The 11041-nt window shown below is 49.8% G+C and overlaps 2 protein-coding genes across 3 annotated transcripts; one reads left to right on the top strand and one right to left on the bottom strand.

The window, feature by feature from the left end:
- Positions 1-2410: 2410 nt before the first annotated feature.
- Rps19bp1 (ribosomal protein S19 binding protein 1) lies at positions 2411-5502 on the top strand. 2 transcript variants are annotated; one of them, XM_027404043.2, is made up of 4 exons: positions 2411-2525; positions 2647-2781; positions 4698-4795; positions 4994-5502. In XM_027404043.2, exons 1-4 carry the CDS (start codon positions 2474-2476, stop codon positions 5129-5131), a joined length of 423 nt encoding a protein of 140 aa, XP_027259844.1. In that variant the 5' UTR covers positions 2411-2473; the 3' UTR covers positions 5132-5502. The 2 variants fall into 2 exon arrangements, with proteins under 2 accessions (XP_027259844.1, XP_027259845.1); XM_027404044.2 differs by having other exon boundaries at positions 4983-5065.
- A 2995-nt stretch (positions 5503-8497) lies between these two features.
- On the bottom strand, positions 8498-9630 carry Atf4 (activating transcription factor 4). Its single transcript, NM_001246812.1, is given in 2 exon segments — positions 8498-9317; positions 9405-9630. Coding segments are annotated over 2 exon segments (1046 nt in total).
- Positions 9631-11041: the final 1411 nt, after the last annotated feature.

The following is an 11041-nucleotide window of genomic DNA, read 5'->3' as shown; positions in this document are numbered from 1 at the left end:
CAGCTTCCCCATCCAGACAAGACCAGAGAAAATCACCTTGCTGCGGCTGGGTTGGCTGCACCACAGAGAGGGCAGGGAGCCAGCCCAGGAGTGCTGGACCTCTCACATCCAACCACACTAAGATCCTAGCAGTGGAGCATGCGGGCCAAGAAACCTGTCCTTTAGCGCCACCTAATGGTCACATAGTCGAAATGTGGACAGCCACACTGGATGATGAATTGATTGCCTATCCTCCAGATCAGTAAAATGGGACAGTTCCTACCGCAGTGAATGGAATTAATGCATGTGAAACACAACAGGAACTTGACGCTTGTTAGGGTTTGTTATAATGGGTGTGTCCTTTCTGGATCAGTTAGTAGAGTTTGGATGATGAGGACTGTCTAGGGACAATCAGCTTTTTTTTGTAGCCCACATTCTACAGCATCAGGTATGCAAAACCCTCAGTACATTTTGGCCCAGTGAGTTCAGATGTCCCTTTTCACTCCCCATTCACCAACTTGCTTGTGCTACATGGCTCCCACATTCCAGGTACTGGTAGGAGCCTCCAAGAGAGAAATAAACCAGGCAGCACTTCTCCCCGCTGCAAAAAGAAGTCTCTTCTGGGTTTGGAGGTAGAAAGCCTGCCAGGAACTCAAGAGGCCCTGCTTTTGATCACCAACAAAACAAACCGAAACGGTGAAGAAGAGACACTTCCAGACTAGAGAGTCTCTCTTTTTTTTTTTTTTTTTTTTTTTGGTTTTTCGAGACAGGGTTTCTCTGTGGCTTTGGAGGCTATCCTGGAACTAGCTCTTGTTGACCAGGCTGGTCTCGAACTCGCAGAGATCCGCCTGCCTCTGCCTCCCAAGTGCTGGGATTAAAGGCATGCACCACCAACGCCCGGCTCAATTTTTTGTTGTTGTTGTTGTTTAAGCAGCCCTTTTCATTCTTTAAAGTCTGGGCAGGAGAGATGGCTCAGGGGTTAAGAGCACTGGCTGCTCTTCCAATGGACCTAAACTATGGCTCACAGAAGTCTGTAACTCCATTTCCAGGGGATCTGATGCTCACTTCTGGCCTCCACGGCACCAGGGACACATATGGTGAATATACCTGCACACAGGCAAAAACATCCATACACATTTTTAAAAAATAAAAACAAAAACAAAAGCTCAGTACCCAAGAACATCCATGTGTAATATTTACTGATGTATGCTTTATTAAAAAGTGACTTTTTTCAATATTAGGGATTAAATTCAAGCATTCTACCACCAAGCTATTAATACATCCTAGCTCGTCAGTAGCCCAGACTGGCCTAGAGCTTGGTATGTAGCTATGCAAGCTGACCAGCCTCCCAAGGGCTGGTATTATAGATGTTATACCATTATGCCCAGCAGTATTCACTGACTCATTCAACAACCAACTCATTGCTTAACAACAGAAACATCATTTTGCAGTAAATCTATTTTTCAAAACATGTCATTTGCAAATGTCTTTATTTCTTTATCTATTTAGTTTTTTTGAGACAGGGTCTTGTATGCAGTCCAGGTTGGCCTGGAACTCTCAGCAATACTCCCAGTTAAGTTTCCCAAGTATTAAGATGAATACTTGGGGGACCTGAAGAGATGACTCAGTGGTTAAGAGCACTAGCTGTTCTTCCAGAGGACCCGGGTTTAATTCCCAGCACTCCAAGATCTTACACCTTCACTCAGACATACATGCAGGCAAAACACCAATAAACATAAAATAAAAATAAATCATTTTTTAAAAGGTTACAAGTGTGTGACACCTCGCCTCTCTGGCAAATGTCTTTAATGTGACTGGCTTAGTGGAAACCAGCTAGAGTTTCACGGTGCACAAGATTTGTGTGTTGCAAGGGGCGTTGGTGGCGCACGCCTTTAATCCCAGCACTTGGGAGGCAGAGGCAGGCGGATCTCTGTGAGTTCGAGGCCAGCCTGGTCTCCAGCACGAGTGCCAGGATAGGCTCCAAAGCTACACAGAGAAACCCTGTCTCGAAAAACCAAAAAGATAAAAATAAATAAAAATATTTGTGTGTTGCTTTGAAGTTCATGAAAAACGGTCTAAGCCTGGCAGAGTGGCTTAGGTCTGTAATTCCGGCTCTTGGAAGGCAAAGAGAGGAAGATCAGGACTTCAAAGTTATCCTCAGCTACACAGTGAATTCATGGCCACCCCAACCTTACAGTTTCCTTTCTAGGAACTGAGACTTTTCAATACTTGGGCCCTGGACAAAACTGACCAGTGAGGCTGGAAGCGGAAGCTGTCAAAGAAGGCATAGCCTGGCTCACAAAAGGAATTAGACAACTAATGTGGCTTCAGCGCCTTGTACATGCCTCCAGTTCCTGCTCCTCCCAAGTTAGAGGAGCCCTAAGGGCGTACTTCCGCCCGCTGCGGAACCTTAGGTTCCGGCTCCGCTTTCCACCGAAGAAACAACACTACCAGAGCGGAAGTAAGGCTGGGCGTGTGGGCAGGGCTCGGCAGCATGTCGGCGGCGTTGCTGCGGCGCGGCCTGGAGCTTCTGGCCGCATCGGAGGGTGAGTACCGCCACCCTTGAGACGTCGCGCTGTGCAGGAGGCCTCGAGGGAAGTGACTGGGAGGGTGGAAACGGGGTGGTGCACACCCTCCGACTCGGTCCTTCGCCGCCTTTCCCTACAGCCTCTCGTGCCGCCCCCGGCCAGGCCAAGACGAGCGGAGCTCCGGTGAAGCGGACCCGGAGGGCGAGGGCAAAGGCCTCCCAGGCCCTGAAACTACGGAACTCAGCGAAGGGAAAGGTGCCTAAGTCCGCGCTAGGTGAGTGGGGGAAGAGTCTGCGAGTGCTTCGCAGGGTTAGGGAGCATCGCCTTCGAGGCAGGGTTCCAAACATTACCCGAGACTCAACAAGAAAAAGGCAAGAAGATAGTTGAAATGGTGGGGGACAGGTTTCGAACCCAGCAGTCTAACTCCCAAGTCTGGACTCTCAGCTGCGAGTCTTTGCAATGTAGCTGCTAACAGAATGAGAGAAAGTGAAAGAGCCTGGAGTGGTGACACACCTGTAATGCCAGCACTTTGGAGGTAGGGGTAGGAGGACCAGAAGTTCAGTGTCGTCATTCCTGGCTGCGTGGGAGCTCAAGGCAAGCATGCCCGTGAAGGTGAATGAAACGCAAGGTCCAGGTACTTATGAACTATATATAGCCTTAGTGGGAAGAGAAGCATCAGAGAGTCCCAAACTAGCATGTAAGTTTTTGGTAAGTGTGTGAGGCTTGTGATATAAAAGACTCTACGGTGCTCCAAAGGAGAGTCAAAGTAACAAGCCAAATTAAGGCTGAGCAAGCTGCCAGGTGAGGGGTGGGGAGCATTATCCAGAAAGGCTTGAGAATTTGGAAGAAAGAAGGCTAACAGAGTAAATGTGTTGTGAACAAGAGTCAAGATGGAGTGTCCATCAGGGCAAGAAGACTGACTCAATGGTTAAGAGTACTTGCTCTTGCAGAGGACCTGGGCCGGTGGGTCGGTTGGTCTGTCTGTCTGTCTCTCTCTCCCTCTCTCTCCCTCCCTCCCTCCCTCCCTCCTCTTCTCTTCTCTTTTTCTCTTCTCTTCTCTCTGTGGGTGTGGTGTGTGTGTAATAGCTTTGACTATCCTAGAACTTGCTTTGTAGACCAGACTGGCCTTGAACTGAGAGAGACCCACCCATCTTTCACTTCAGGGTTTTAACACTGTTTTCCATCTGTCCCCAGATGCCCTTTCTCTAGATGATTGGTTCTCAACCTGTAGATTGAAATTCCTGGGGGTCAAATGACCCTTTTACAGGGGTCACCTAAGACCATCAGAAAACACAGATATTTACATTGCAATTCATAACAGTAGCAAAATCACAATTACGAAAGACCAACTAAAATAAAATAATTTATGGTTGGGGTCACCACAACATGAGGAATTGTATTAAAGGGTTGCAGTATTAGGAAGGTTGAGAACCACTGCTGTAGATGTTTGACAACTCTGACTTTCCAGTCTTCAGTGAGGCCATCTTAGGACTTTATTAAATTTCAACCCTCCACTTCTGGCACTCCCTTTTTCTGTTCCTGCTCAGTTTTTCTTTGTATGGTTGATAACCCTGACTAGACTGCATTCAGGAGAACAAGGCAGGAGAATCTCTGAATTTGAGGCCAACCTGGTCTACAGAATGGGATTCCCTCCACCCCCAAGGAAAAAAAATGGATAGATAGCCCTCTAAAATTCTCATTATCATACTTCTCAGTCCTTTTCCTGTAAAAATGAGACCAGGGGTTCTGTGTGTGTCCTGCTTCTATAACAATTAGAGCTTGGTGCATAGTTGTGCTCAGGACATACCTGTTTTTATTCGTTTGTGGTGATGGGCTTTTGGTGTGTTGTTTTTTTAACAGTCTTGCTACATAATGCTGTCTGATCTGGTTCTTGCTATGTAGTTAGGAGCAGTCTTTCTGTCTCAGCCTCCTAAGTGCTGGAATCACAGGTGTATGTATACCAGCATGCCTGGCTTAAGACATAGTTGTTGATTGATTGCGTTATATGACTAGCTGAAAGCCATTCTGTAGGCAGGGACTTTGAGCAAACCAAGTAGATTTGGCTGAAAAGAGCCCAGACTATTAAAATAATTAGGAAAGAGACAGTGGGGCCTATGGCAGGGGCAGGGACCCAGAAGGCTTCTATAGTATGATGAGTCTGAAATGACATACCCTGCCTGCCACCCACAGCTGAGTACCAGAAACGACAGTGTCAAGACCACCTCAAAGCAAACCTGAAGTTTATGACCAGCGTGAGAAGCACCGTGCCAGAGTCTGTGACCCAGCAGGTTTGTCTGGGGGTGCAAGCTATAGGAAGGGACCTGGGATGATAGCCAAGGCTGTTTTGAGGATCTGTGTGGATCTGTCTCAGCCCTGAATACAATGTGGAGTTGGTCCAGCCCTGCCCTGAGCCATGTGATCTGAAGGGTGTCCACCTGTGCTTCCAAAAATGGAAGTCCTTTGCTCTTACTCCAGAACCTTTCCAGATTCTGCAGCAGAGCCAGGGCCGCAAAGCTTGTGACCGGGTAGTGACCAAGACAAAGAAGAAGAAAAAGAAGGCTGAAGGCACTGTGTTCACTGAAGAAGACTTCCAGAAATTCCAGAGGGAATATTTTGGCAGCTAGGCTTCCTGAGGAATAGTGGGGACAAAAAGCTCTATCCTCCCTTGACTGCCTGTCTCTGTGCCATGGGTGACCAGCAGGTGGCAATGCAATATAACCTGGCTCAGGAAGCTCTAGAGCTGTCATCCCAGGGACACTGGAATAGAGCTGCAAGCCCTGGGGCAAATTTGCCCTCAAATTGAAGTGGATTTGTGCTGGTTTGGTTGGAGCCATCTATGCCCTGCCAGAAGAGTCTGCCCTGTGAGCTTTGAACAGGACAGGACCCTGGGGCTCTTTACGTATCTAGAGGGCTAGATACGTCGCCCTCTCAGACCGTACCTCCAAGAACTGCATGTCAGCTGTTGGGTTCAAGTAAATGTGGATTTGAGCAAATGTGTGATGTGTGTGCATGCACGCTGTTGGTGTGACTTGTATCTCCCATCCCAATGTGGATCCAGGTGCTCCATGTCACAAGTCCCCCAGTTTAGGCCCAGTAGGAGTCATAGGAAGCCTTCCACCAGCAATGCCCTCCTCTCTGGGCATGGCCCCTAGCTGCTAGCATTGCGTAGGAAGTGGACAGAAGGTCTGGGAGTGCAGAAGTGGAGCTGCCTCAGCCCTCTTGTAGCTTGGGTCTGCTCTGACACCAGTAGAGAGGGAAAAGCCAGCTGGATGCTTATGACACATGGGATAGGGGCATAGGTCAGGGTTTCAGGAGTCATCCTAAGCAAACATTGACATTTAAGTCTGTACCCCCAGCCAAGGACAGCAGTGAAAGCAAGGGTTGTGCCATCTCAGGGCAAACTTTACAGGAAACAGTGCCACACAGGTGGCAAAGGGAAGGTTATATGGAATGAACACACTATGGAAAGCATGGCACAAACGGCTTCTCTCCAGTGGAGAAGAGATGACCTGTCACAGAGACCAGGACACCCTTCAATGGAGCTAGATGAAATCCTAAGGAGAAAACTGATGGCCTTCAAACAGCCATCTTCTCCCCTGAGCCTGCCTTTCCATTTTCAGCCCAGGGGTTCCTTAGGTCATGGGACTCCTGGACTCGGCACATCCCAGAGCTTCTAGTAGCAGAAGGGTATTGATGAGCCCCTGCAAGACAGTGGTTGAACTTTGTCCTCAATGAGAGAACAGGGTTCACTGCCCCCACCCCAGGCATCTCTCTTTTGCCTTTAAACAGTGTTGTATCTTTACTTGGGGACACAAAACTACCTATAGCAAGTAAGAGTGTATCCTACCTTCATGTGGCATCTGCCTGATGGGAAGCATGGCCATCCATCCAGGAGGTTGAACGGGAGGGAGGGAGGGTCTGTGACTATAAGCTAGTGATTGGGAGCTCTGGTTCCTGTGTGGGCGGTTCAAAGGGACATGGGTGCTGGTTTTCAAACCCTTCACCCCCCTCCTTCCTGCTTGCAAATTCAGGTGACCTTGGGGACTCATTTCCTCCATCTTAAATAAGCCACTTGACTCTTGTAGAGGGGTGATGAAGGGCTCTAAAATCCCCTTTCTAGGGAGCACACACCTGTGGTCACGATTATGTAGAGGATGCCAGCAGAGATCCCTTTCCTGGTATAAGGCCTTGACCTGCTGCCAAGGATGGAGTCCTGACCATTATCCTAATCTCTACCAACCAGTGGCCCAGTAAGAGGATACTAGTTGTTACATTCAAGCCAAAGGAGCCTAGCAGAGGGAGGCTACCCCCAACTAAGGCATCCTAAACAGCTGCAAAGGCTACCAGAACATTTGGGCCAGTCCCCTACCCCAATCCCTCATGCTTCCTGTAGTTCCTGCTGTAGGCTGAGCCATCCACACTGCTGGATAGAGTGCAACAGGACTGCTAGAGTGGTCTAACTTGGGGGCTGGAGAAAGCTGAGCCCAAGACCCAACTAGAGCTAGGTTCAGGATAGGTGGGCCGGGGTGCTCTCCCTTTTCATAAAGTTTCCCCATTCTTTTTTTTTCTTTTGGTTTTTCGAGACAGGGTTTCTCTGTGTAGCTTTGGAGCACTCGCTCTGGAGACCAGGCCGGCAAAGTTTCCCCATTCTTAAAGGCCTCGTCAGGAGAGCCAGCAGTCTGCACTGGGGAGATTTCCCCAACCTAAGCTGGCCTGTCTCTGAAGTCACTTTTGAGCATTTACCTGCCATCCACCATCGCCAAGAGTACCTGGGGAGGTGCTCAGCACTTGGGTCTCACTGCAGACTTACTCTTCTTGGGCTTTTCTCTCTCCAAACCCTACTCCACAACCTTACTGGCCAAGACAGTCCTGCTTCCTTCATCCAAAAACAAGATACCAAGTAAATGAAAATCAAATAACTAGGACACTTGTAACATGTTTAAAGAACACCCAGTATAGAATTTATCAGTAGAAATAAACATGGCTGAGTTCATACCACTGAAAAAAAATCTCGAGTTCAGCTGTTCAGATGGGCTGGGGGACCACACTGGATCTTTAAAGCCTAACATAATGGCTATGGAATACAAATATGAGGAAGGACTCCAAGGTCACCGCCCAAAGTAAAAACAAAACCAGTGTTTCTAGAACTTCCTCCGCTCTTAGTCAAAGACTATATGTGGGTGGATCCCTTAGTGTGAGGCTGGGAGACCCATATTTAGGAATTCCAGATCCTAGAGCAGATTCAAAGGACTACATTCATTCCAACAGCTAGCACTCAGGTGAATCTGTAGGGACCGGGAAGGATAGTCAGGGAAATCACTCTTAACCCCAAGGCCTTAATCCACTTTACAAGTTTAGGAAGCATAACCCAGATCCAGTACCCTGGAGCAGGAGTCATGGCTTCCCATTCCAGCTTTCTGCCCCAATTCCCAATCCCTCCCCCAAGACTGTTTCTACGTGTAGTTTTCACTGTCCTCAAACTCAGATCTGGGGTAAATTCTTCCTTGTATGCACATTTCCTACCCTGTAGAGACAGTGCCCAACCATTGCTTAATCACACCCAGCCTGTTAATGTTAACCCAGGTGGAAACAGCCCAGCTTCCCAGGCAAGCCCTTCATCGGTAATTGTTTTTTCTGCCATCAACAGGGGAGAAATCTAATCAGCTTAGCTTATGTGCTCAAGTACTACAGTGCCTTATCTAGGTGCCTACATGGCGGATGTCTGGCAAAAAGCCAATTATTAACAGATGGAGTTCAGGCGGCTCCCCTTCAGTAATCCAGTTTGTCCGACTAGCTGACAGTATACACACCGCTTTTATTACCTAAACAGCTCAGACCTGTATTGAAGTACCCACTCAACTACGCACCTGCCACTCAGCAGAAAATAGAACACAGCAAACCTGCACTGGTACTTTACTACAAAATAATTTATTACAGCAAACACAGCTTCATCACAAGACTATATATACAAGCACAAAGCACTACCCTACTAGGGAGCTCTCTTCTTCCCCCTTGCCTTCCGGACCTCTTCTATCAGATCTTTCAGATATTGGATCTCTTTGGCAAGAGAATCTGCCTTCTCTTTTAGAGCTTCATTCTTCTTTTCTAGCTCTCTACACTCGCCTGTCAGGGCTTCCTGTTCAGCCCGCTTCTTCTGTCGGTATCTAGTGGCTGCTGTCTTGTTTTGCTCCATTTTTTTTAGCTTCTTATCCAACTTTTCAATTTTCACTTTAGCTGTTAAAGTAACTCCAGGGGGGTCATAAGGTTTGGGTCTTGGTGACCCACGGGTAACAACTGGAGAGGGCAGACTGCTTGGTGATCCCCTGGAGGTGGAGGGGCTATGCTGGGGGGAGCCCAGGTAGGACTCAGGGCTCATACAGATGCCACTGTCATTATCTGAGGGGGTGTCTTCATCCTTTACACACTGGGGGATTAGAGTAATATAAGCAGAGTCAGGCTTCCTGTCTCCTTCAGAGATATCAACTTCACTGCCTAACTCTAAACTGAAGGAATGATCTGGAGTGGAAGACAGGACCCCTGGGGAACAGGGAAAAGGTTGCAAGAATGCAAAGGGGGCAACCTGGTCTATTTTTGTTGCACTTTCTGGGAGATGGCCAATTGGGTTCACTGTCATGGGCTCCTTGTTAGTCTCTTGGACTAGAGGGGCAAAAAGATCACATGTGTCATCCAACGTGGCCAAAAGCTCATCTGGCATGGTATCCAGGTCATCCATTCGAAACAGAGCATCAAAGTCAAACTCTTTAAGATCCATTTTCTCCAACATCCAGTCTGTCCCGGAGAATGCATCCTCTGGAAAAAAAAAAAAAAACATATTAAAACCCATTACAACACCAGACCCACATGAAAAGACCATTCTGGAACAAATGGCCCACTCACCCTTGCCGGTGTCTGAGGCACTGACCAACCCATCCACAGCCAGCCATTCGGAGGAGCCCGCCTTAGCCTTGTCGCTGGAGAACCCATGAGGTTTGAAGTGCTTGGCCACCTCCAGGTAGTCATCTAAGAGCCCTAGGCTTTCTTCAGCCCCCAAACCCGACTGGTCGAAGGGGGACATCAAGTCCCCAGCCAACACTTCGCTGTTCAGGAAGCTCATCTCGGTCATGTTGTAGGGCTTTGCTGGAATCGAGGAATGTGCTTAAATCGAAGCTGTCTTTGTCCGTTACAGCAACGCTGCTGCTGGATTCCGTGAAAAACCTGAGTAAGAATCCAAAAGCAAGTCCCATCATCTTCCTATCTAAAATGCAGGATGGCCAAATCCCAGAAGCCTGTGAATGGGAAGCTCGTGGGCCCAAGGCCATTGTGTGAGCCTCCCCGGCGGCCGGCTCAGGTTGCACAAGATGGAGGCTCAGCCTTGCTTCACCAGCCACCCAGAGGAAGCAGCTTGTCCTCGCCTAATACGGCCATGACCGTGGTGCCCCGCCCCTGTGACTCACACCCATGCCCCGCCGCCATCTTGGCCGCGCCACGTTCACAGGATGTCACCAGGAACCGGGCGAGGCCGCGGTTGAGCTGCCAGACTACCCAAAGGAAGCAGCAGCGTTATAGGCAGCGCTTCCCCACCCCACCCCGCCGCCTGCGAGCGCCGGCGTCTCGGAGCCACGCAAACAAGGCCGACGCGTCCGGCCGCTCGTAAAGCGGCGTACGGTGGTCAACGCGCCACGGCCACAGGCCGCGCCCTGCCCCAGCAAAGCACACGCCCTGCGCAACCGGCCCAGTACTCACGCCATGGCTTAAGCCGGTGGGGGGTGCCGCTGCAGAGCCTGGTGCTGCTGCCGCCGCTGCAAAGGCCAACGCTGCCGCAGGCACTGCTGCCTCTAATACGCCATGGTGGCCGCAAACCCTGCGGGAGGGGAGGAGAGGGACAACAGCGCACACACACTCATCTGCCGGGGAGCAAGTAGAAATGGCTGCGACACGCCCTGCACACGCCTCTTATATGCTGAGCGAGAGACGCAGCACCCCGCGCATCCTCCCGCCGTGACCACGTGACCCTGCCGCAGACCCACCCAGCCGCGTCCCATTGAGGTCCTGGCCCTCCCTTACCCCCTCCACTGTGCTCGGGGAGTAGCTGTGAGGTTGAGAGATATTCTGAAGGCCCCAGGAAAGGAGAAATGTACACTGCTTTACAGGTTTACGGCTAAACGAAGTCACGTGTCGCCGCGGAGGGATCTCTCCACACCGAACTTCCGGTGTTAGCTCACAGGGCGGGGAGAAGCACTTCGCCAAAGCTATTATGGTCAAAGCCTAAGCTGCCCGGTTATCACGCGAGACGCCGATGGAGCCCGCGTCGAGCTGATTGGCCCAAGCGTGGCGAGTCATGTAAACTTCAAGTTTCTATTGGTTCCGAACCTGAGCACTGTAAGAGCACAAGCACTGTGCAGGAAGGGTGGGGCCACAACAGGTTCCCGCCGCCAAATTCCGGCTCTTGTCAGGGGTGACCCTGCTATAATGGCTGTCTCATGCATCGCTCCTAAGCAGCTTTGGTCTAGCACGCAGCAAACAGTTCCCCTCTG

The sequence above is a fragment of the Cricetulus griseus genome, chromosome 2 (assembly GCF_003668045.3).
Source record: "Cricetulus griseus strain 17A/GY chromosome 2, alternate assembly CriGri-PICRH-1.0, whole genome shotgun sequence".
Taxonomy (NCBI): Eukaryota; Metazoa; Chordata; class Mammalia; order Rodentia; family Cricetidae; genus Cricetulus; species Cricetulus griseus.
This window is presented reverse-complemented; position numbering and strand designations above follow the sequence as displayed.